The sequence below is a fragment of the Myotis myotis genome, unplaced genomic scaffold (assembly GCF_014108235.1).
Source record: "Myotis myotis isolate mMyoMyo1 unplaced genomic scaffold, mMyoMyo1.p scaffold_m19_p_13, whole genome shotgun sequence".
Lineage (NCBI taxonomy): Eukaryota > Metazoa > Chordata > Mammalia > Chiroptera > Vespertilionidae > Myotis > Myotis myotis.
The window spans coordinates 50,213,040-50,233,191 of record NW_023416317.1 but is presented as its reverse complement, the minus strand read 5'-3'; the positions used below and the strand labels follow the sequence as shown (position 1 = coordinate 50,233,191).

Here is a 20,152-nt window from a genome sequence, read left to right as displayed (position 1 = left end):
GACCTGTGGCCCATCCAAATCCAGGTGAGAGGGCCTTAGCACCTCTCCCAGTAACTGAGCCGTTTAAGGAGCTTGAGGAGCTTGGAGAGCACAAGCCCGCACCCACTCAATGCCCCAGAGCCCTGGCCCGCCTCTCAGCAGAAGCGCCCTGCCCGGAGAAGCCCTTCTATTTCTGACAGCCCTCTCCACACACTCCGTGCCAAGGGCGCAGTCCAGGAGGCCCGCGGTATTTGGGGTGTGCTCTCTCTCCCACGGCTTCTGCCCAGGCTGCATTCTCTACCACAGCCAAGTGCCCGCGGACTCTGAGTGTGGAGGAGGCCCGTGCAAGAGGTGGTCAGCCTGCTTTGCTCTCTAAAGGGGATTGGCAAGTGCAGGGAAAGGCAGTCTGGCCGTACACTCCGCGCCTGGGGTGGCCGGCAGGGAGGGAGATGTGAAACCGGACAGGAGCGACACACGGACTTTAGACAGTTTCTCTCGGAGGCAGCTCTTTAAGCAGCATGATGGCTAGTGGGCTGGCTGGTCACGGAGTCCCCAGTTTTCCAGGAATTCGTGAGGGCTTGACCTGCAAATCCAGCCTTTTCCATCAGCCTCTGACCAATTCGGACCAGGGACTCTCCGGGAGAACTACATGCGGAAGCACACGCCACTGACCTTGCCCTCCCAGCCTGCACTAGCTAAGCATGCTCACGGTGGGGACACACCATAGTCACCTGGGCCCCCATCAGGGCATGACCTTGAACAGGGGAACGATCCCTGGGCCTAACTGGGATGAAGAGGTGACTCTGTGTGGCTGCTTCATTCCCTCTTGTGCGGGGGAAAATGGTGAGGGAGGGACCAGCCTCTCCTCTAGCCTCGCTCAGGGGCTGTACTCTCAGCTCGGCACCCCTTAGCTGGGGGTGCTGAACCCAGGACAGCTCTCCACCCCTTGGGACTCTTAGGGGGCAACTGGCCTCCTCGACCTCTACAGAACCACATCCCCCTGAGACTTCTGGTGCTGTGTCCAGGCCAGATGACCCCTGTGAAAAGAGGCCAGGCCACCCTGGAACTTACCCACCAGCCCTCCTGTCCTTGTCACGGGGGTCCTGGACCATCCTCCTTTCCTGCACCCGGGACCCTGTCAGCTCACTCCGCAGAGGGCCTGGTAAGGGAGGAGGGGGCCTCTTGGCTCCTATGTGCCCCCTGGTGTCTCAGACACTCAGGCCTCTGGGAGACCCCTCCCCACCCCGAGCCCCTCACCAATGCGCGCAAGGCCTACTGCCCTCACTTCGCGGGGTTACTCCGCTTTCTGTGCGCGATGGCGCGGGACAGGCTTGAAGCCGGGGAGAGGTGGATGGGGTGTCACCAAGAGTCGCCCGAAACTGTGGTGCCGGAGCCGAGCCCTGCTGCGTTGGGGATGCAAGCCGGCCAGCGGAGGGCAGAGGCGCCAGTTACTTTGCGAGGAGAGAGTTAAGTCGAGTCTGGCTGGGAGGCCGAGGGCGGCTCTCCCCGCACACTCCAGGCTGGGACCCCGGGAAGCGCCCGGCCCGGCTCCCTCCCACCCCGGGCGCCACCGGGAAGTCCAGGGGACCGGGGACCGGCGCCCGCCCGCCCTCCTCGCCTCCCTCCGCGGCCGCGCCGCGCGCAGCGGAGACATTTAAATCTCCCCCTCGGGACGGCGGGCGTGGAGAGGCCGGAAAGGCGGCGGCGGCCGGCCGGGGGGCCGAGGCTGGGGCGGCGGCCGGCGGGCTCGGGGAGCCGCGAGGACACTCACCAGCGCGTGTTGTCGTGGACGTGCTCCAGCACCGCGTACCCGAAGAAGGAGCCGGCGGTGCCCTGGAAGCGCACGGGGCGCTGCGGGTCCAGGTTGTAGGCGCCGGCGGGGGTTCCCGCGGCCACCAGCGCCAGGAGCAGCGCGCGGAGCCCCCCGGCGCCCCTCCGCGCCGCCGGGCCGCCCATCCTCAGCCGACACCGCCCTCCCGGTGCCCGGCGAGCGGGGCGCAGAGCGCGCCGGCGGCGGGGCGGCGGGGTCCGGACGGCCGGAGGCTCCCGGGGCGGGAGCTGTGCGCTCGGACGCCGGGGAGGTGCGGCGCGGGGCGGGGGCGGGGGGCCGAGCGGGCGCGGAAGGCGAGCGCACGGGCGGCCGGAGCGGGCGGCGTCCTCGGTCCGGCCGAGAAGTCTGCGCGCTCGCACGAGCGGGTCCCGGGCCCGGCGGCTCTGGACTGCGGAGAGGCGCGCCCGCCGAGTGGGCGGCGGGACGGCGGGACGGCGCGGCAGCGCCCCCTGCGGGCCGCGGGCGCCCTCGCACCTCCGGGCGGAGATGGCCGGGACGGCCGCCAGGCGCCTGGGCCGCCCCACCTCCCCGCCGCGCCCTGGGAGGCGACCCTGATCCTCTCCGCGGCGGCGAGCGGTGCTCCGCCCGCCCTCCTGGGTCTCTGGTTGTCTCTGGTGCCCTCTCAGCCTCACGCTCACACCAGGACCACAGGAAGCCGGGGAAGGATGGAGGGTGTTCCCCAGCCTTGCCATCTGCTGCCCCTCACCCAGCGGTGAGAGAACCTGCAGGACGCAAGCACCATAACCGCCAGCTGTTACTGATGATAACAGTAGCCACGTGGGAGTGAGAAGAGGACCCCCACCCCCACCCCAACACACACACACACACACACACACACACACACACACACACACACAGTTATACTCACCTGGTCTCCTGCACCGTCCATCCCTCGCTGCAGTGCCACACCTACAGCCTCGCCTGGGAGCCAGCTGGTCCCACTCCAGCTGAATTGGAAGCTGAAGGTTAGGGGGAGGGGGTTAGATTTCCACAAAGTTCTTAAAAGGGAAAGTAGTTTTTTAAAGGTTAAGACCCACTGATCTAAAACACACTCATTTCCCCCTCGTGTCCTGGAAGTGGTATCAGGTGAAAATGGTAGCCCTAGCCTTTGATTTAACTAAATAGTAGCTTCCAAAACTGGCTGTAGATCGGATCCTCAAGCCATCATTTAAAAATGCCGAGTTAGCCCAGCCGGCCCGGCTCAGTGGTCGAACGTGGACCTATGAACCAGGGGGTCACGGTTCGATTCTCGGGCAGGGCACATGTTCCGGTTGTGGGCTCCATCCTCCCGTATGGGGCGTGCAGGAGGCAGCCAACGATGAGTCTCTCATCATTGATGTTTCTATCTCCCTCTCCCTTCCTCTTTGAAATGAATAAAATATATATTTTAAAAAACAGACTTACAAACACTTCTCTGGGTCAGAATCTCTAAGGCGGAGGCCCGGGAATCTGTATGTCAAACAACTCTCAGAGCCTTGCTGAGCAGCCGGGTTTCCGAGTCCCGCATCGTGCTCCTGGACCTGTGACTCCGCAGTGTGGGAGGAGACACATAGGATCTGGCCTCAGATGGGAAGGATTCCATTCCCAGGTCTGACCAGCTGTGTAGTCTTGGGAAGTCAATGACGCAGGGATGCTAATAAACTGATAAGCCTATGGATGGGCTTTTTTAACTGTAAAACCCTAAACCTCTGTTAGTTATTCCCAGAATCTGACCTCAAGCGTGAGCTGTTTCCCAGTGGCCAGAGTAAGCCTCCCTACAGAGCCTCCACCTGAAGTGTGTGTGTCCAGGCTGGCAGGACTGGGGGAGGGGGGACAGGGGGAGCAGGGGCACAGAATAATTCCAATCTGATTATACAGAATGCAGACTTGCTTCATGGGGACCTGCCTTTTGAAAATAAATAAACCCCTTGTCCAATTTTCTAACTGAAATGACAACCAACTTGCTCGTTCTCCCTTTATTCTCTCACTTCAAGAGCTAAGCTGAAGGTTTTCCTGAACCCTGGTGGCTGCAAACGGAACCACATGCCGAATCAGCTCACCTATCATTTTTGCCTTTTCTAGAATCTGCCGTCAGTTTCCCTCAGGCAAACTTGACTTCCTTCCACGGGTGAACATGACGGTTGAGAGAATCCTTGCCATAACCATGCAAAAGGAATCACAGACTTGCCCTCACTCCCTCCCCACCCCCCTGCACAGAAGAATATTAAGTCACCAAATGTCCCCACAGACACAGATTCTTCATAAGCCTTGAAAAAGTCTTTCTAGATTAGCTGGTCTATTTTTTTCCTCTTCCTTTCTCTGCCAACTACTTTTTTCTTATAAATCTGTAAATTCCTGTCTGCCTCGCATTATTTCCTAAATGCTTAAATACTAGGTCCAAGCTAGGTACGTTTATAAGGTGCTTCATGCAAGCTGACGGTCTCAGTAATCTTTATGTGTAGAATATAGTTTTTCATTTCAGAAACCTCAAATTATAGCGGAAAAATGCACACAGTTCTTCCAGTCCAGAAGCCAGTAACGAAAGCATTTTCGGGCCCTGGCGGGAGCCATGCCTTTGCCAGAGAGATGTTTTCCTGGAGTGTCCTTCCCCTCGGGTCCCACAGAAAATGCTGAGTCCTCCTTGATGGAGCTCCCCAGACATCACTCTCCTGCATCTCCCTCCGTTCCTCCTTGTGAGTGCTCCCCTCTCTGGGCTCTGCCTGAATGTACCTCCGCAGGGCACCTCAGTGGCGGTCTTGACCTTAGCAGTGACTGTGGGTGCCTGGTCTGCAGAGAGAGCTGTTGGGGGTGCAATGAGCAGGGCCGCTGCCGCTGTGAGCTGACCAGCAGCCCACTGCAAAGCAGGAGCATCCGCGATGTGTCTGACATTGCACCACACATTTCACAAGTCACTGTATATCACTTAAACCACACAACCTTCCATTGGAGAGCTACAGGCCAAGACTTGGTCTCGGTTCAAGGAGGTCCACAATCCTCGCCCAAAACTCTCAGGGCCAGATATGTTGCTGAATTCAATTATTGTTTTTTTTGTTTTGTTTTTTTGTTTTTTCCAGAATTTTCAAGAGTAGAGCATCATCACCATGCATTATACCACACCCAGCACATGAAACAAACATAGAAAGAGGTGGCAACGTGTGAATATTCACACTTGCGACCAGCAGAAGAATGCCCGCCCCCTCTCCCCAAAGATGTCCGTGTCCTGGTCCCCAGAACTTGTGAATATCTAACCTTACAAAAGGGACTTTGCAGATGTGATTAAGTTCAGGATCTGGAGACGGGGGGATTCTCTGAAATACCCAGGGGAGTCCAATGTAATCACTAGTGTCTTTATAAGAGGAAGAAGGACATGTGACGGAGCCCAAGAAGAGGTGTGAGGGCAGAACGATGGGACCACCGGCCAGGGAAGCAGGCAGCCCCCACACCCTCAAAGCAGGCAAGGAGATGGATCCTTCTGAAGGAACCCAGAGGCTCAGGAAGGAACTCAGCCCTGCCGGCCCACTTTATACTCTGACCTAAAACTGCAAGATGACAAATATGCATTGTGTTACGCCACTAGGTTCCTGGTAATTTGTTACCACAGCAACAGGAAACAAATACAACCCTAGAGTCGTAGTGTATCAGTGTGGGTAAGGTTTTGCCACCAAATGTTTTCAGAACATTTTCTACTTTAGAATTGTGAATCTTGCCTCACTTTCTTTAATTTAAATTCTTTAATGTTTAAAGTATAACATATGTCTCCTTTTTCCCTCGTTGACCTCTCCCCAGCCACTTCCACCCCCCAGCACATGCCCTCACCCACCTACGGTCTGTGTCCGTTGGTTATGCTTTTATGCATGCATACAAGTCCTTTGGTTGATCTCTTACCCCGCCCCCCCCCCCCCCCCCGCCCATCCTCCCATACATTACCTCTGAGGTTTGACAGCCTGTTTGTCCGCCCCCCCCCCCCACACACACACACACTCCCAGCTGGGGGACACTGTTGACTGTTAGAAATAATGCCCCTGAGAACATTCTGGTTCCTATATCTCATGACCACGGGTGAGTATTCTGTAAAATACATTCCTAAAGTTGGGATTCCTTAGTCAGGGAAATGCATATTTTTATTGTTTTGGAGATCACTAAATTGCCCTGCAAAGAAGTTGAATCAATTTATAGACCCAGTAGCAGTGCATGAGGACCCTGCTTCTGGGGGCTCTTTTTTTTAAAAAGTCTATTACAGTTGACGTTCAATATTACTAGTATATTAGTTTCAGGTGTACAACATAGTAGTACACTTTATATTGGGGAAAAATAAGGCACAGAGAAGTTAAGCAAAATATAGATATTAATAGTAACAACCTCATAAGTTTTTTATAAGAGTTAAGTAAGATAAAGGGTATATGGCACACGGGAAATATTCTGTAAATATTAACTATTATTCATTCTTTAGACTACATTCTAAGACATTTCTTCAGTTTTATTTTCCAGTTCACTAACTCTCTCTTCAGCTGTGTATACTCTCTTGTTTTACCAGTCCTTTGATTTTGTAATTTTCATAATTTACATTTTTTTAATCTAAAAATTATATGTGGTCCTTCTTTTAAAAACTGCCTTGTCCAGCCCTAACCGGTTTGGCCCGGTGGATAGAGCATTGTCCTGCAGACTGAAGGGTCCCAGGTTTGATTCCAGGCAAGGGCATGTACCTTGGTTGCGGGCACATCCCTAGAGGGGGGTGTGCAGGAGGAAGCTGATTGATGTTTCTAACTCTCTGTCCCTCTCCCTTCCTCTCTGTAAAAAATCAATAAAATATATATTTTTTTAAAAAACTGCCTTGTCCATTTTCATAGTGTCTTGCTCCTTAATCATACTTCCAACATCTATCTTAATTTCTTTAAATAAATTAAACTTGTTCATTTTCTATTCTGTCTCTGCTCATTCCAGTGCCTACAGTCTGTACGAACGCTCCTGCATTTGTGGTCTCTGCCTATTCTCTCTCAACAGTGGCTTGTTTCCTGCGTGTTATGTAATCTTTGGCTCTGAGTTCATGTTCCTTGGAAATTTATCTTTGTTTAGAATATGCTTCTCGACAAATGATTTGTCAGCCAGATATACTGCCAGTTGCCTGGGGCACTGCTGTTTTACCACAACTTTATCCCAAACTTCTGGCTTGGATTTTTTTCTGCTCACGTGTAGCATAGCACACTTATGGTTCAGTATTCTCAGAGGATACTTTTCCCTTTCATTTTATTTTATTTTTCATTCCACCAATGGCCAAGGAGGCCCAGACAAGAAAGACCTTTTACAATGTCTCTCTGTGGAGCAGGTGTTACCCAAGTCCACCCACAAAAGAGGTTCGGCTTCATTTGACCTCCCCAACCTGGCTGCACCCAGGCTTGGTCTGTTGTCCGCTGCCTGTGTGAGAGCCACTTGAGTCCAGACATGCCCAAGGTGAATGCTGACGTCAGCACTCACTTTTTCTCCTCGATGAGAGTGTGTGCTTTTTTCATTATTTCTGGCCTCTGAACCTTTATTTTATTTCTTGCCAGCTTAACAACCCATTATTCATTTTTATATTTTATACAGCAATTTTAGGTTTTGTACCAGGAAAGATTCCCAGATATCTGGCATTTACTTCACCATATTTCCAGAAAGGAAACCTCACTCGTTTTTAAGTCACGGAGTAACCTAGCCATGCTCTGGAACCCTTCACTCTACGAGGAGGTTTTATGTTACCGCAAATCCCGAAAGGAGCCAGGGCGAGTGTGGGCTCGGGAGGTCAGTGTGATGTATCGTCAAGAGAAGCCCTTTGACGTGTACTCAAGAGTCTTTGGAATGAAAGGGTCTACAGCAAGCATGTCAAACTCACAGCCCGTGGGCCACATGCGGCCCACAAGGAATATTTTGTGGCCCAGCCAATATAACTGTAAGAAACGTTTTAATAAAAATCTCGTAACTTAATTTTCACAATATCCTGTTATACATAATTAATAACGAACTACAATGTTTGCTGATGACTATCATCGTGTTGCATCCATTTCCCTTACACGCCTTATGCTCAGGCACACCGTTTCTCCCCACTAATACTAGCAGCGAATATTTTAGCAGCCAATTGCCATGTCATTAGTCTTGTACTGACTTGTTTGGTGTGCGCAACAGGAAATATTTTGCTTTTGGAGAACAAGAAAAATGGGTTTATTTGTGTTGCGCTTATTAATTTATGCAGTTATCCAGTGTCTGATAAGTTAATGTTCAAGGAAAAATATAAATTTTAATTAAAATGTTCTATTATTTTATGTTAACGATGACTCATTTATTTCAGCCCTTTGTATTCAGCATGTCTCTATCAAAATAAACCTACGTTTCTATGAAAATTGAAGCTTTCATTTTTTTTGCGGCCCACATCAACTTCCACCTTGTTTATTTGGCCTGTGTTAGCCTTTGAGTTTGACATGCTTGGTTTGCAGGGCATCCTCACACGTCATGGCCCCAGCTCAGCCATCCAAAGGAAACCCACGGGAGGACTAAGAGTATGACGGTGAGGTTTTTTATTTGTTTTCTCACATGCATTTGATTCGTTCCCTACTTTAAACTCTTTCAAGCAGTAAAGATAGTGAAACACGACTATCCCTTCCCCTCCTTTCCTCCAGTTCCACTGTCCCTAGAGCCAACATGGCAGCAGTTTCTCAGCATGCTTCCAGAAACACTGTGTGCATATTCAAGGAGAGGGCTTCTCTATACACACATTAGCATACCCACACGTTGTACCTTTTTTTAAAGTGTAGCAATGTGTTAGAATCGCTCCGTATTCATATGACACATTTTTCCAATGGCTGCATGGGTCTCCATCACATGGATGGACTGTCAGTGATTTAAACAACACCCCCCACCCCCCACCCCCACCACACACACACACTCCCAGCTGGGAGACACTGTTGACTGTTAGAAATAATGTCCCTGAGAACATTCTGGTTCCTATATCTCATGACCATGGGTGAGTATTCTGTAAAATAAATTCCTAAAGTTGGGATTCCTTAGTCAGGGAAATGCACATTTTTATTGTTATGGAAATCACTAAATTGCCCTGCAAAGAAGTTGAATCAATTTATAGACCCAGTAGCAGTGCATGAGGACCCTGCTTCTGAGGGCTCTTTTTTTTTAAAGTCTATTACAGTTGACGTTCAATATTACTAGTATATTAGTTTCAGGTGTACAACATAGTGGTATGACTTTGTCTTGTTCATTTAAAACTTCAAACTCATTTGTTTCAAAGCTTTCCTCTTATCCCAACTCAGTGGCTATAAGGATGGACTTTGGAGGCCGTTTGTGTGTGTGTGTGTGTGTGTGTGTGTGTGTGTGTGTGTGTCTGTGTGTGTATGTGTCTGTGTGTGTGTGTGTGCGCGTGTGTTGGGGGTAACTTCTCTCTCACACACATCCCCTTCTCTGTGCCTACCCCTCTGGTGTTGGGATGAGGATGAGTGAGCACAAAAAGGAATCTCCCTACTTGATGGCCTGGGGTGATTGGGTTTTGCTGCCCTCTTTCTATTGGTCATCGCCACTCCCGTAGCTTATATGCAGCTCACTGTGGACTAGAGAGATGGATGGCCACCCCAAGAGACCTTGCTGCTTCAGGACTCAGTCCCCTGCAGGCTCTCAGGCACTAGTAATTCCTTGTAAGACTTGGTCCCTCTGTTGTCACCAAGCTGGTGACCTCACTCCACATTTCTCTGATGTAAGCAGCCCTGCCCCTATAATACAGTCATCTCCCATGAGCCCCCTAATCCATATTCCATCTTCCCTCTGTGACCCCAATCTGGGTCCAGCAATATGGTAGAGATGCCCCTAATTCTCAGGGAGTGGAACCTCAAAGGGACAATTATTTCCCTTCTCCGATGGCTGTGCCCCTTTTCCACTTCATTCCTATTCCTTCCCTACCATCACCCTCATCTCTAAGCTGGTAGGCAGCTTAGCATAACCAAGGAACAATATCTTCCTCTTCTTATAGTCACCTAGAAAATTTGTGACCAATTATATTGAGAGCCCCTTCCATAGATTCCAGGGAAGAAGGTCCCTCAGCCCTCCCCTATGGGCCAGTAAGAGAAGAAGATAGACTATCTTCATAGACACTGCACTCCCACTAAATGTGACTTCCTTGTAGTTCCAGTCCCCCCAAAAAATGTAAGGCCCGCTAAGCCAGATCATCCTCTCTAGCTCTTGGGGCACATAGCATCTCATGCTAACAATTAGGTCTTCTTTGGAGTAGGCTCTAAAGAACTCAGCAACTTGGTTCTTAACAATGCACAATCACATGAGCCTGTTACAGAAGGATGGTGTACAACTTTATGGGCCAACGAGGAAAGACACCCTGAGTATATGAAGGGGGGAAACTCAGGTTCCTTAACAACATGCCCAGTATGAACTGAAATATGCACATTTTCATGCATCTAAGTGTACACATGGACATAAAAGGAAGTTGACCGCATAAAATGCTAATAACGGTTATGATCGAGATTATAGGCTGTTCTTCCCAATAGATCTATCTATCCACCTATCCTTGTGTACAGTCTAAATTGTCTATAGAGGCCAGCAGGGGATGTAGGAGATGCTATGTCCATTAGGCCAAAGCTCTCATCAAAGTGAAAGCCAGTGAGAAAGAGGGTCATGGATTAAGAGCAGTGCACACAAAGCTGTCTGCCCACCCACCAAGTGAAACAGAAACTTGACCTTCATGCAACAGGGGAAGAAAGTGGAGCCAACGGCCCTGGCCAGGTGGCTCAGTTGGTTGGAGCAGCACCCTATACACCAACAGTTCTAGGGTTCGATTCCCAGTCAGGGCACATACTTAGATTATGGGTTTCATCCCCAGTTGGGGCATGTAGTACAGGAAGCAACTCTCTCACACTGATGTTTCTCTCTCCCCCTCTCAACCTTCCTCTTTCTAAAATCAATAAAAATATATCCCTGGGTGAGGATTTAAAAAAAAAGTAGATCCAAAGGCCGCCCACAGTATCCATCTATTCTGCCTACAGCCCTGTCTTCTGTTGAGGGGCCAACACCCACTTGAGCAGAGGGACTTTGCCAGCAGAGGTAAGGAGGAGACCAGCCAACATGTGGAAAAAGTGGGCAATGGCCAGACAGCTCCTCCCATTATTAAAGGAGGGAGAGAAGAAGAAAAAGGGCCAAGAGCATTCACACACCAGATAATCATGCTCCGAGTGTTAGAAGCTCGGCTAAATGCACTTTTGATGCCAGTTCTTCAAAAGTTACCTGCCCTTATTTTTTAGATGAGACAAACTACATTTCCACATGGTCTTGCAATCCAGGAAGTTCAGGGGAAGGGCAACTCCTATCACCAAACCTTCAACTCTAATAGCAGGCAGAGATTTAAGCAAATTCTTTCCCCCTGAAGTATTTCCTAAGCCAAAAGTCCAACCATTATTACTAGTTGCAACATTTCCAACCTGCTTCCATGCTTGAAAGAAATGGTCCCCCCCACCACCAAGATTCAGTGAAAGGGCTTTAAGTAATAACCATCAATGTTAGAATAGAACTGTACATCCCAATGCCAAGTTTAAACACACTTCCCACCTCAACTTAAAGACTAAAGCCAGCATGCCACTTGTGGAAACACAGAAATTTCTAAATGGGTGATTAATGTGGGCTCTGGTGCCTAGAATCCCAATGCAGGGGGCTGCCAGCTGTAGGAGTTTGCTAGGACCGCCGTAACAAAAACATAGGCAGGCTTAATCAACAGAAACGAATTTCCTCACAGCCCTGGAGACTGGGAGTCCAAGACCAAGGTGCCATCAGGGTTGGAGTCTGGTGAGAGCTCTCCCCTTAGGCAGCAGACGACTACCTTCTTGCTGTGGACTCGCCTGGTCCCCTCCAAGGACGCACCCATGGCGAGCCCACAAGTGCTCAGGTGTCTTATTTTAAAAGCCTCACCCAAAGACATGCCTAGAGAAAGGAAGAGAGAGAGGTCCGTTGTCTCCTGTACTGGGAATCGAACTGGCAACCTTTCAGTGCACAGGATGACGCTCAACCAACTGAGCCACACCGGCCGGGCTCAGGTGTCTCTTCGTATAAGGACACTAATCATATCAGATCGGAGCCCCACCCTTATGACCTCATTTAACCTTAATTACAAAATACCTTTACTCAAAATACAGCCACACTGGGGATAGGACTTCAACATATGAATCTGGGGGCAGGGGAGGACACACATATATTCACTCAGTCCAGATATGTGAGCCTGAGACGTTCTTCAACCTCGACAGGCCTCAGTTTCCTTCTCTGTAAAGAGAAACTCGTGTCCAAGGGCTGCGGTGGGGACTGAATGAGATGAGCAAGGTGCTGTCTGGCCCATGGGAGGCCACTGGTAAACGTTAGCAACTGAATGCCATTGGTACTGTGCTATCTATTTCGCTCTTTTTTCAAAGAGCTGTTTTTCTTTGAAGTAAAAGAGAGAAATGCATAACACTGTTCTTCAGCTGGCTTCGTTTTTAAATCGGCCCTTTCAGAGCCTCCTTTGGCTTAAAACGTTCAAGACCTGGGCATCCCATGTGAGCCAGGTGTGCCTTGTGGAGGGCTGAGGATGGAACAACGGCCCAGCGTCCAGGACCTTGTCCTCCTCAGCGTCCACGACAGTTGGGCTCCTCGGGGTTCTCTCCACAGTCACTTTAGTGAACTGTCAAAGCACAGTGCACCAGCTGCCCAATGTGAACCATCTGTGGCATCTCCTAAAGCAGCCATAGGCAAACTACGGCCCGCGGGCCGGATCCGGCCCATTTGAAATGAATAAAACTAAAAAAAAAAAAAAGACCGTACCCTTTTATGTAATGATGTTTACTTTGAATTTATATTAGTTCACACAAACACTCCATCCATGCTTTTGTTCCGGCCCTCCGGTCCAGTTTAAGAACGCATTGTGGCCCTTGAGTCAAAAAGTTTGCCCACCCCTGTCCTAAAGTGTCTCCCTTAGCGATTTCCTTAATTGTAATGAACTGGTTTCTCATGGGCTTCCTTCCCTGTCCAGAGAGCAGACCAGGGGGGGAAGCTGATGAGAAACCAGTTAATTACAATACGAAAGACATTGAAATAGGGGCGGGGGGTGGGGTGGTGGTAAAGAGTGATTTAGGAGTACAGAGGGAGGGGTCTTGTTTTTTGGTTTTTGTCCAGGGAATGGAGCTAATGGCTTCCCTAAGGCAGCATCTCAGTTGAGATGTGAAGGGTTAAGAGCTGATCCATTAAAGAGGAGTTCGGGGCGGGGAGAGATGAGGAAAAATGAGGTGGACATTGAAGGAATACAGGAGGTCGAGGGATGAAGCAAAGAAATACCAAAAAGTTGAAGGTGGTGAAAGAGCAGAGGGTGGCACTATGTCTGAGTGTCACTGCTCATCCTGGAAGTAGGCTTCACTAAACCAAGATCGGCCATCAGGGATCCTCAAACGGATGGCTGACTCCTCAGCGAAGAATCACCCAGCCACTGTGAAAACCCGCTCTGTGCACAAAAGACATCACCCTTTGACCAAGTGTAGAACTTACACTCAAGGAAATGGAGCTCATACACTGAGCTGAACTGAATAATTAACACTCTCCGGGAGATGCAAGATTCCCATGTAGCAAATGTTGTGAATGATTTTTTATTTAAAAAATTTGATAATTGAAAAAAAAAATGTCACCATATAGGCTGAACAGTAGAATAGGTTGCTAAAAGAGCATATTTGTAAGTTGTTAAAATCAAGCCAGAGGAATTTGCCAGAAAGTAGCTGAGATTTTTAAATTATGAAATAAAATTTAAGAGATGTGGAATATCAATTGGACTTTGCCAGAATTAAAAAACTTCTATCTTTAAAAGACATGGTTAGGGAAAAAAAATATTTGCAAAGCAGATATCAATTAAGAGACTTTGTATCCAATATATATGTAAAGAACTCTTAAAACTCAATGATAAGAAACATCTCAATTAAAAATATGCAAAACATTTTAACAAACACTTAACTAAAGAAGGCATGTAGATGGTAAACAAGCACAAAACACATACTGAATATTATTGGTTGGGAGGGAAACACAAATTAAAACCATAAGAAAACCTGATACCACTACTTACCTGTTAAAATGGCAGAAATGAGAGAGCCTGACTATTCCAAGTGCTGGCAAGGAGGAGGAGGAACTCTCATTCACTGCTGGTGGGAGTGCGAAATGGTGCAACCACTTTGGAAAACAGTTTACAAACTAGACACATACCTAGCATATGATCTAGCCATTCCACTCTTAGGTATTTATCTAAGAGAAAAGAAAGCATATGCCATACAAACATTTGACCACCAACGTTCATTGCTACTTTATTTGTAATAGCCCCAAATTGGAAACAACCTAAAAGTCCATCTATAGATGAATAGAGGAACAAATTGTGGCATATTCATACAAGGGGAATTCTACTCAGTAATATAACACAACAAACATGGAATAACATGAATAAATCTCAAAGTCATTATTGCTGAGTACAAGGAGACAGGCAAAAAAAAAAAAAAAGAGTACATATGATTCCATTTATAGAAAACTCTCGAAAATGTAATCCGTGGTGACAGAAAGCACACGGAAACCCCTTCCCGTTTTCCAACGTTATTATGGATCAAAACCACATTTTGTCTCATTGCTAGAGTGAGAGTCAGACATAGTGTCAATGGTTGTCTGAGATCAAGGGTGAGAGGGACAGGGGGGAGGAATTGCAAAGGGGCAGGAGAAAACTTCTGGGAGTAATGGATATGTTCTCTATCCTCATTATGGTGATGGTTTCACTGGTACAGACATATGGCAAAACTTGCCAAGTTCATGGCTTAACTACATATAGCTATTGTACATCAATGCCACTTCAATAAGACTGTTATTGTGTTCATAGAGGTCAGTGTTTCTAAAATTTATTTGACCATCACTCTTATTTTTTTAAATATGTTTTTATTGATTTCAGAGAGAGGGAGAGGGAAAGATAGAAACATCAATTGGCTGCTGCTTGCACGCCCCCTACTGGGGAACAAGCCTGCTGCTACCTGGGCATGTGCCCTGATGGGGAATCGAACTGGTGACCTTCTGATTCATAGGTTGTCACTCAACCACTGAGCCACACCAGCCAGGCTGACCGTGACCCACGTTCCCTGCTCACCTGTTGCCCCAGTTTGCAGAACTGTGGCATGCATACGCAATGAGACAGACCTTGCACTGATCCACTTCATGCTGGCTGAGGGCCCTGCAGGAAGCGATTTACACTTTCAGAGCCTCGGTGTTCTCATCTGTAAAATGGACCTGTGGCCAGGATTAAAGCAATGAATGCCTGCCACATAGAAGGGTCTTAAAATCTTTAGTCCCCTCACTGCCCCAGAAATCAAACCAGCCATATTTATTGTTTTCCCCATTGCACAAACTTTATCTTTAACTAACGAGTCCAGCACTCGTCATCTTGGGTCCAAGGGTCCGAGGGGAAAGACGTTGAAATGCTCAGCGCTACTCTGTGGGCCCATCTGCTCTGCATTAGCCGGCCTCCCTCTGTTTATTATTCCTGGTGTTAAATCTCCTCCAATTCTTGTGTGAAAAGTTCGGACACACAATAACCGCTTTATCACGTTTTCCAAACCGGGGCCTGCTTGGGAGCGTTCGCACCTTCTGCTTGTTGCCATTGTCTTCGTGTGGACTCGGGTTTCTGAAAAAGGCAGTGGGAGCGCTTCACTGAAAACACTTGGGTGTCAGCTGGATGCAGACGAATAGCATCGAAGGACGGAAAGGAGACGTCGTTGGAACGAGAACCTCCCACACGGCTCTGTGTCGGCACTGAGGCTCCAGCTGGTCAGCCCCTCCCTCAGCCTCTCTTTTTTGGGGGTAGAAATGGGATAATACCCCCCAAAAGATAAACAGAAACATGTCCATGTTCGGGTCTAGAATAAAAAGCACACAGACCTCTGTGAAATACATACAGCCTGACAACAATATTGGTTACCATTCATTGAGTCTTATTTGTGTGCCATGTTTCGCTAAGTGCTACTTCATTCAAACCTCCCTGTTGTAGTAACATATAGAAATGTTTAAAAATACCTTAAAATGTTTTAAAAGGTTTTAAAATGTTTGAGTTAACACTCCTGAAACTTAAAGCGTGATAGTAAGGACACATACCCCACTTCCCTGAGCGTGTGTCCCCCATAGATAAGGATTCGAACTTCGATTACTGACTTAGAGTGACTTGCTATGATAGATAGATGTTCACCTATGTAATTGCTGATTAACACTTGTAGCCCTGACATAATTATAAGATAAACTCCTGGACTGCTGTGGGTACGAACAGGCTATAAAAACGGATCCCCAAAGAGACCTCTTCGATCATTGCTTGATTGCTGGACGCGCTGCTGTCGCTGATCGCTCTGAGCTCTCCGCTAGTGGCTGATCGCTGGACTGCCTTTGGCATCGCTGATCGGCCCTGGTCTGGGTGCTGCCTCCACAGCTCAGTGCCCATTGAGACGGGCGCTCTGAACCTCTGGATCTCAGGTGCCCGCACCTCTTTCTGCACCCTTGCTCCTGCCAGATGACAGAAGACGGCAGTACACCCGTCCGGCTCACACACCGAGACCCGGGCTGGAACGCCATGAAGAAACTGGTCCTGACCAGACCCTGCCAGCTGAGATGGCACCACAGCTGCTGCGAGAGGAACCTCAATGTCACTGGGATCCCGTTAAGTCTGTACCCACAGCACCAGGAATTTGTGTGAGTAATAAAGTGCTGTGTGATTTGCAACTGCATAATTTTGTGTGATATAATTCCTCTGGCAGTCTCTATAATATTACGTGTTTTAATTATAAGGTCAGATGATGATGCCTACCCTTGGTCCTGCCTGCTCAGAGTAGTCTCTTTGCTGGCAACTACTTGATATGTCCGAACGCCTGCATGATTAAGTTTATCCAAAGGGATGCCTCGGATAACACCCTTCCTTTCTCAGACAATTGGTGCAGTCAGCAGTCAAACCAGGTATTTGACTCCATTGGATTTTCTAAATTATCCTATATAATAAAAGGCTAATATGCAAATCGACTGAACGCAGAACTACTGGTCGCTATAACGCACACTGACCACCAGGGGGCAGATGCTCAACGCAGAAGCTGCCCCCTGGTGGTCAGTGCGCTCCCACAGGGGGAGCACTGCTCAGCTGTAAGCCAGGCTCATGGCTGGCAAGCACAAAGGTGGTGGCAGGAGCCTCTCCCGCCTCCACAGCAGCGCTAAGGATGTCTGACATCCCCCTAGGGCTCCTGGACTGCGAAAGGGCACAGGTTGGGCTAAGAGACCCCTCAGCCCAAGTGCACAAATGTCGTGCACTGGGCCTCTAGTAAATTATAAAAAGGACCGAATAACAAAATAACTCCCCAGTGCTGATCACACTAAAAAGGGGGAGATTTACAATAACTCTGGAGAAATTACCATATGAAAGGCTGGCTATTAAAGGCTAAACTTATAATACAAAAGAAACTGAAACTAAAAGGTAGGCTTAAATTAGAATTTAAATATCCACGTAAGGAAGGTTTCTGCCCTTTTGGCAGATACGGAGCAAGAATAAAATGGGGCGAATGAAAACATTTTTTAAGAACTTATTTAAAAAGAAAGATCCTCCTTTTAACACTAGCTCTGAGAGCCCATGGAGGATGACAGAAGAAACTCTTAGGACAAAATATAAAATACCTATAGTAGAAGACATTCAGTGTGATCTAACCGAACCAAGACATATAAACCCCATAATGACTGGGCGAAACCAAAAGAAATTACAGGAATATTATTACAAACAATTGAAAAAGGAGGTGAAGATAGGTTAAAAGGAAAAGATTTAGTAAGAAAAGTTATACAAAAAGTAAAGGCAGACCTAACAATAATCAGAAAAAAAAGCAAATTAAAACAGAACAGCCAAGAACAGAGGAGACCATTGAGTTCACAGCATACAATAGAAGTGAATTTAATGATCTAAGAAAAGTATTTATTAAAGCAGAACTGACTGACGTAGATTGGCTCATAAAAATCTATGAAACTAGGGGAAATACCACTTTACTTTCAAAAGAAGAGCTTAAGGCAGTCATAGATGCCGCTGAGAATTCTAAAATCCAATACCAATTAAAACTATTAATAGATGAACCAGGGGATGTAGTGCTGTCATTATGGGAATGGATCAGCAGGGCATGGAAAATCATATCCAGTCCTAGATTTAACATCAACAAACTTCTCCTGTAAATGAAACAGCATAAAAGAACTCCAGTCACAACTTAGAGAACTGGTAATACTAATGGGAATGTACCAGGAAGGACTAGGATCCCCATGGGAAAGTAGAAATGTATCAGGAATCATTAAGACCTTAATATTAGGAGCCCCGATGAGTATAAAACACAATTACAAACTCTCGTTGGATCAGCAAATTCTGCGGAGGAAATTAGAAACAGGATACAGCTACATGAAGATATTATAAGTACTAGACAATTTTCCTTTGCTGCAAAGGAAGGCTTAAGACCAGAAACTTTTATATATCAGACAATGCCTAACTTAAATAGAAACGCCAGAGGTAGATTTTATCGAAGACCTAACTCACAACAATATACACGTACCAATAATGATAAGAACTCATATAGAGGCCCATTTAGATCACAGAATAATTTTAAAGAAAAATCACAGTCACCAAATTACTTAAAAAACCAGGCACAGCCCTAACTGCTTTGGCTCAGTGGATAGAGCGTCAGCCGGCGGACTGAAAGGTCCCAGGTTTGATTCCAGTCAAGGGCATGTACCTTGGTTGCGGGCACATCCCCAGTAGGGAGTTGATGGATGTTTCTAACTCTCCATCCGTCTCCCTCTCCCTTCCTCTCTGTAAAAAAATCAATAAAATATATTTTTTAAAAAACAGGCACAATACTGGGGAAGCAATAATCCATTTAGGGAGAATTACAAAGACAGATACAAACAGGAGAACAATCCTTTCAAACAAACACTAGCACAAGAAAAACCCTCTGGATTCCCTAGGCAACAGAATACTAACCCTTTCCTACAAGGAAATGCCAAACAGGGAAACTCCAGAGCCCCCTGCTGGAAGAATCAGCAACGAAGGGGAGGTGGGGGGCATTTACAATTTTAAAGGACACAGTGCCATCATGTGGCCTGTGGACAAACTACATACAAAAAGATAACAGGCCATACATTACCTTACAAGTGCTCTTTCAGGACAGCAAGGAACCGCTTTGTACATCTTTCCTTATAGACACAGGATCCCAAGTAACTTTATTAAAGGGGAATTATCAATAGAATAATAAAATATCCATAGAAGGAATCACAAAAAATTCAATTACTTCGTCAGGAAGACGAGGGACAATCCTTTACAAAGGATTAAAAATCGCAACAACCTTCTACGTGCACCCCTCACTCAAAAATCTTTTAGGCATGGATACTTTACCAACTTTAATTGATATAATAGAAAAATCCCCAGGGCTACATTCCAATGCAAACTGACAGCGGTCAATATACTACCCATTACACGACCAGAACCTTTTAAGGCTTCATTTACACCACGATACCCCCTCAAAGGAGGCCATCAAGAAGTAACACAGGCAATTGAGAAACTTCTAAAGGAAGATATTATTGAAGTAGGCAGATCTCATATATACAATTGCCCAATTTGGCCAGTTAAAAAAAAACAACCTAATGGCACTTATAGAATTACTATCGATTATAGGAACCTAAATAAATGCTCGCCCCCTATGGAGGGCACACTCCCAGATGCGAGCAACGTCATTAATATAACTCAAAGTGATAACCCAAAATTCATGGCAGCAATTGATTTATCTGATGTGTTTTTCGCAATACCAATTCAGGAAAGTTAACTCAAACATTTTAAAACCTTTTTAAACATTTTTAGACATTTTTTTAAAAAACATTTTTATACGTTACTACAACACTCACAGCAAACCTGTGCGTTAGGTATAGAGTCAGGGAGGTCTCTTTAAGTCACAAGCGATAGACAACACACCTTAAACTGATTCAGAACATAAAAGAGCACAAGCCCTGTGCAACTTCTCGGAGTCTCTCCTTCATCCACAGTTCCAGGAACCTACCCCCCAGACATCCCTCACCGAACATGACCACGCAGACATGCACTGCAGCCTTATTTTAATAGCAAAAGACCACAGGCAACTCAAGTGTTCATCAGTAGGGGGTCTGGTTGCATGGATTACATTCATACAATGAAATTCCTTTTTTATTTTCTATTTTTTTTATTGAATTTATTGGAGTGACATTGATTAATAAAATGATATAGGTTTCAGATGTACAATTCTATACTACATCACCTGTATATTGAAT

At 47.1% G+C, this 20,152-nt stretch overlaps 2 protein-coding genes across 2 annotated transcripts in view; both read right to left on the bottom strand.

Annotated features, from left to right (window-relative positions):
* Nucleotides 1–2,242, bottom strand: part of ITGA9 (integrin subunit alpha 9) — a 270,400-nt gene extending 268,158 nt beyond the window's left edge. Inside the window, exon 1 of the mRNA XM_036333155.1 lies at nt 1,751–2,242. Within this exon, the coding sequence (XP_036189048.1) occupies nt 1,751–1,935 (185 nt within the window). The 5' untranslated portion in view covers nt 1,936–2,242. The remainder of the gene's footprint in view (nt 1–1,750) is intronic.
* Nucleotides 2,243–15,218: 12,976 nt separating this feature from the next.
* On the bottom strand, nt 15,219–19,930 carry CUNH3orf35 (chromosome unknown C3orf35 homolog). The gene is given in 3 exon segments (XM_036333816.1): nt 15,219–15,257; nt 15,259–15,482; nt 19,924–19,930. Coding segments are annotated over 3 exon segments (270 nt in total).
* Between the last annotated feature and the right edge of the window lie 222 nt (nt 19,931–20,152).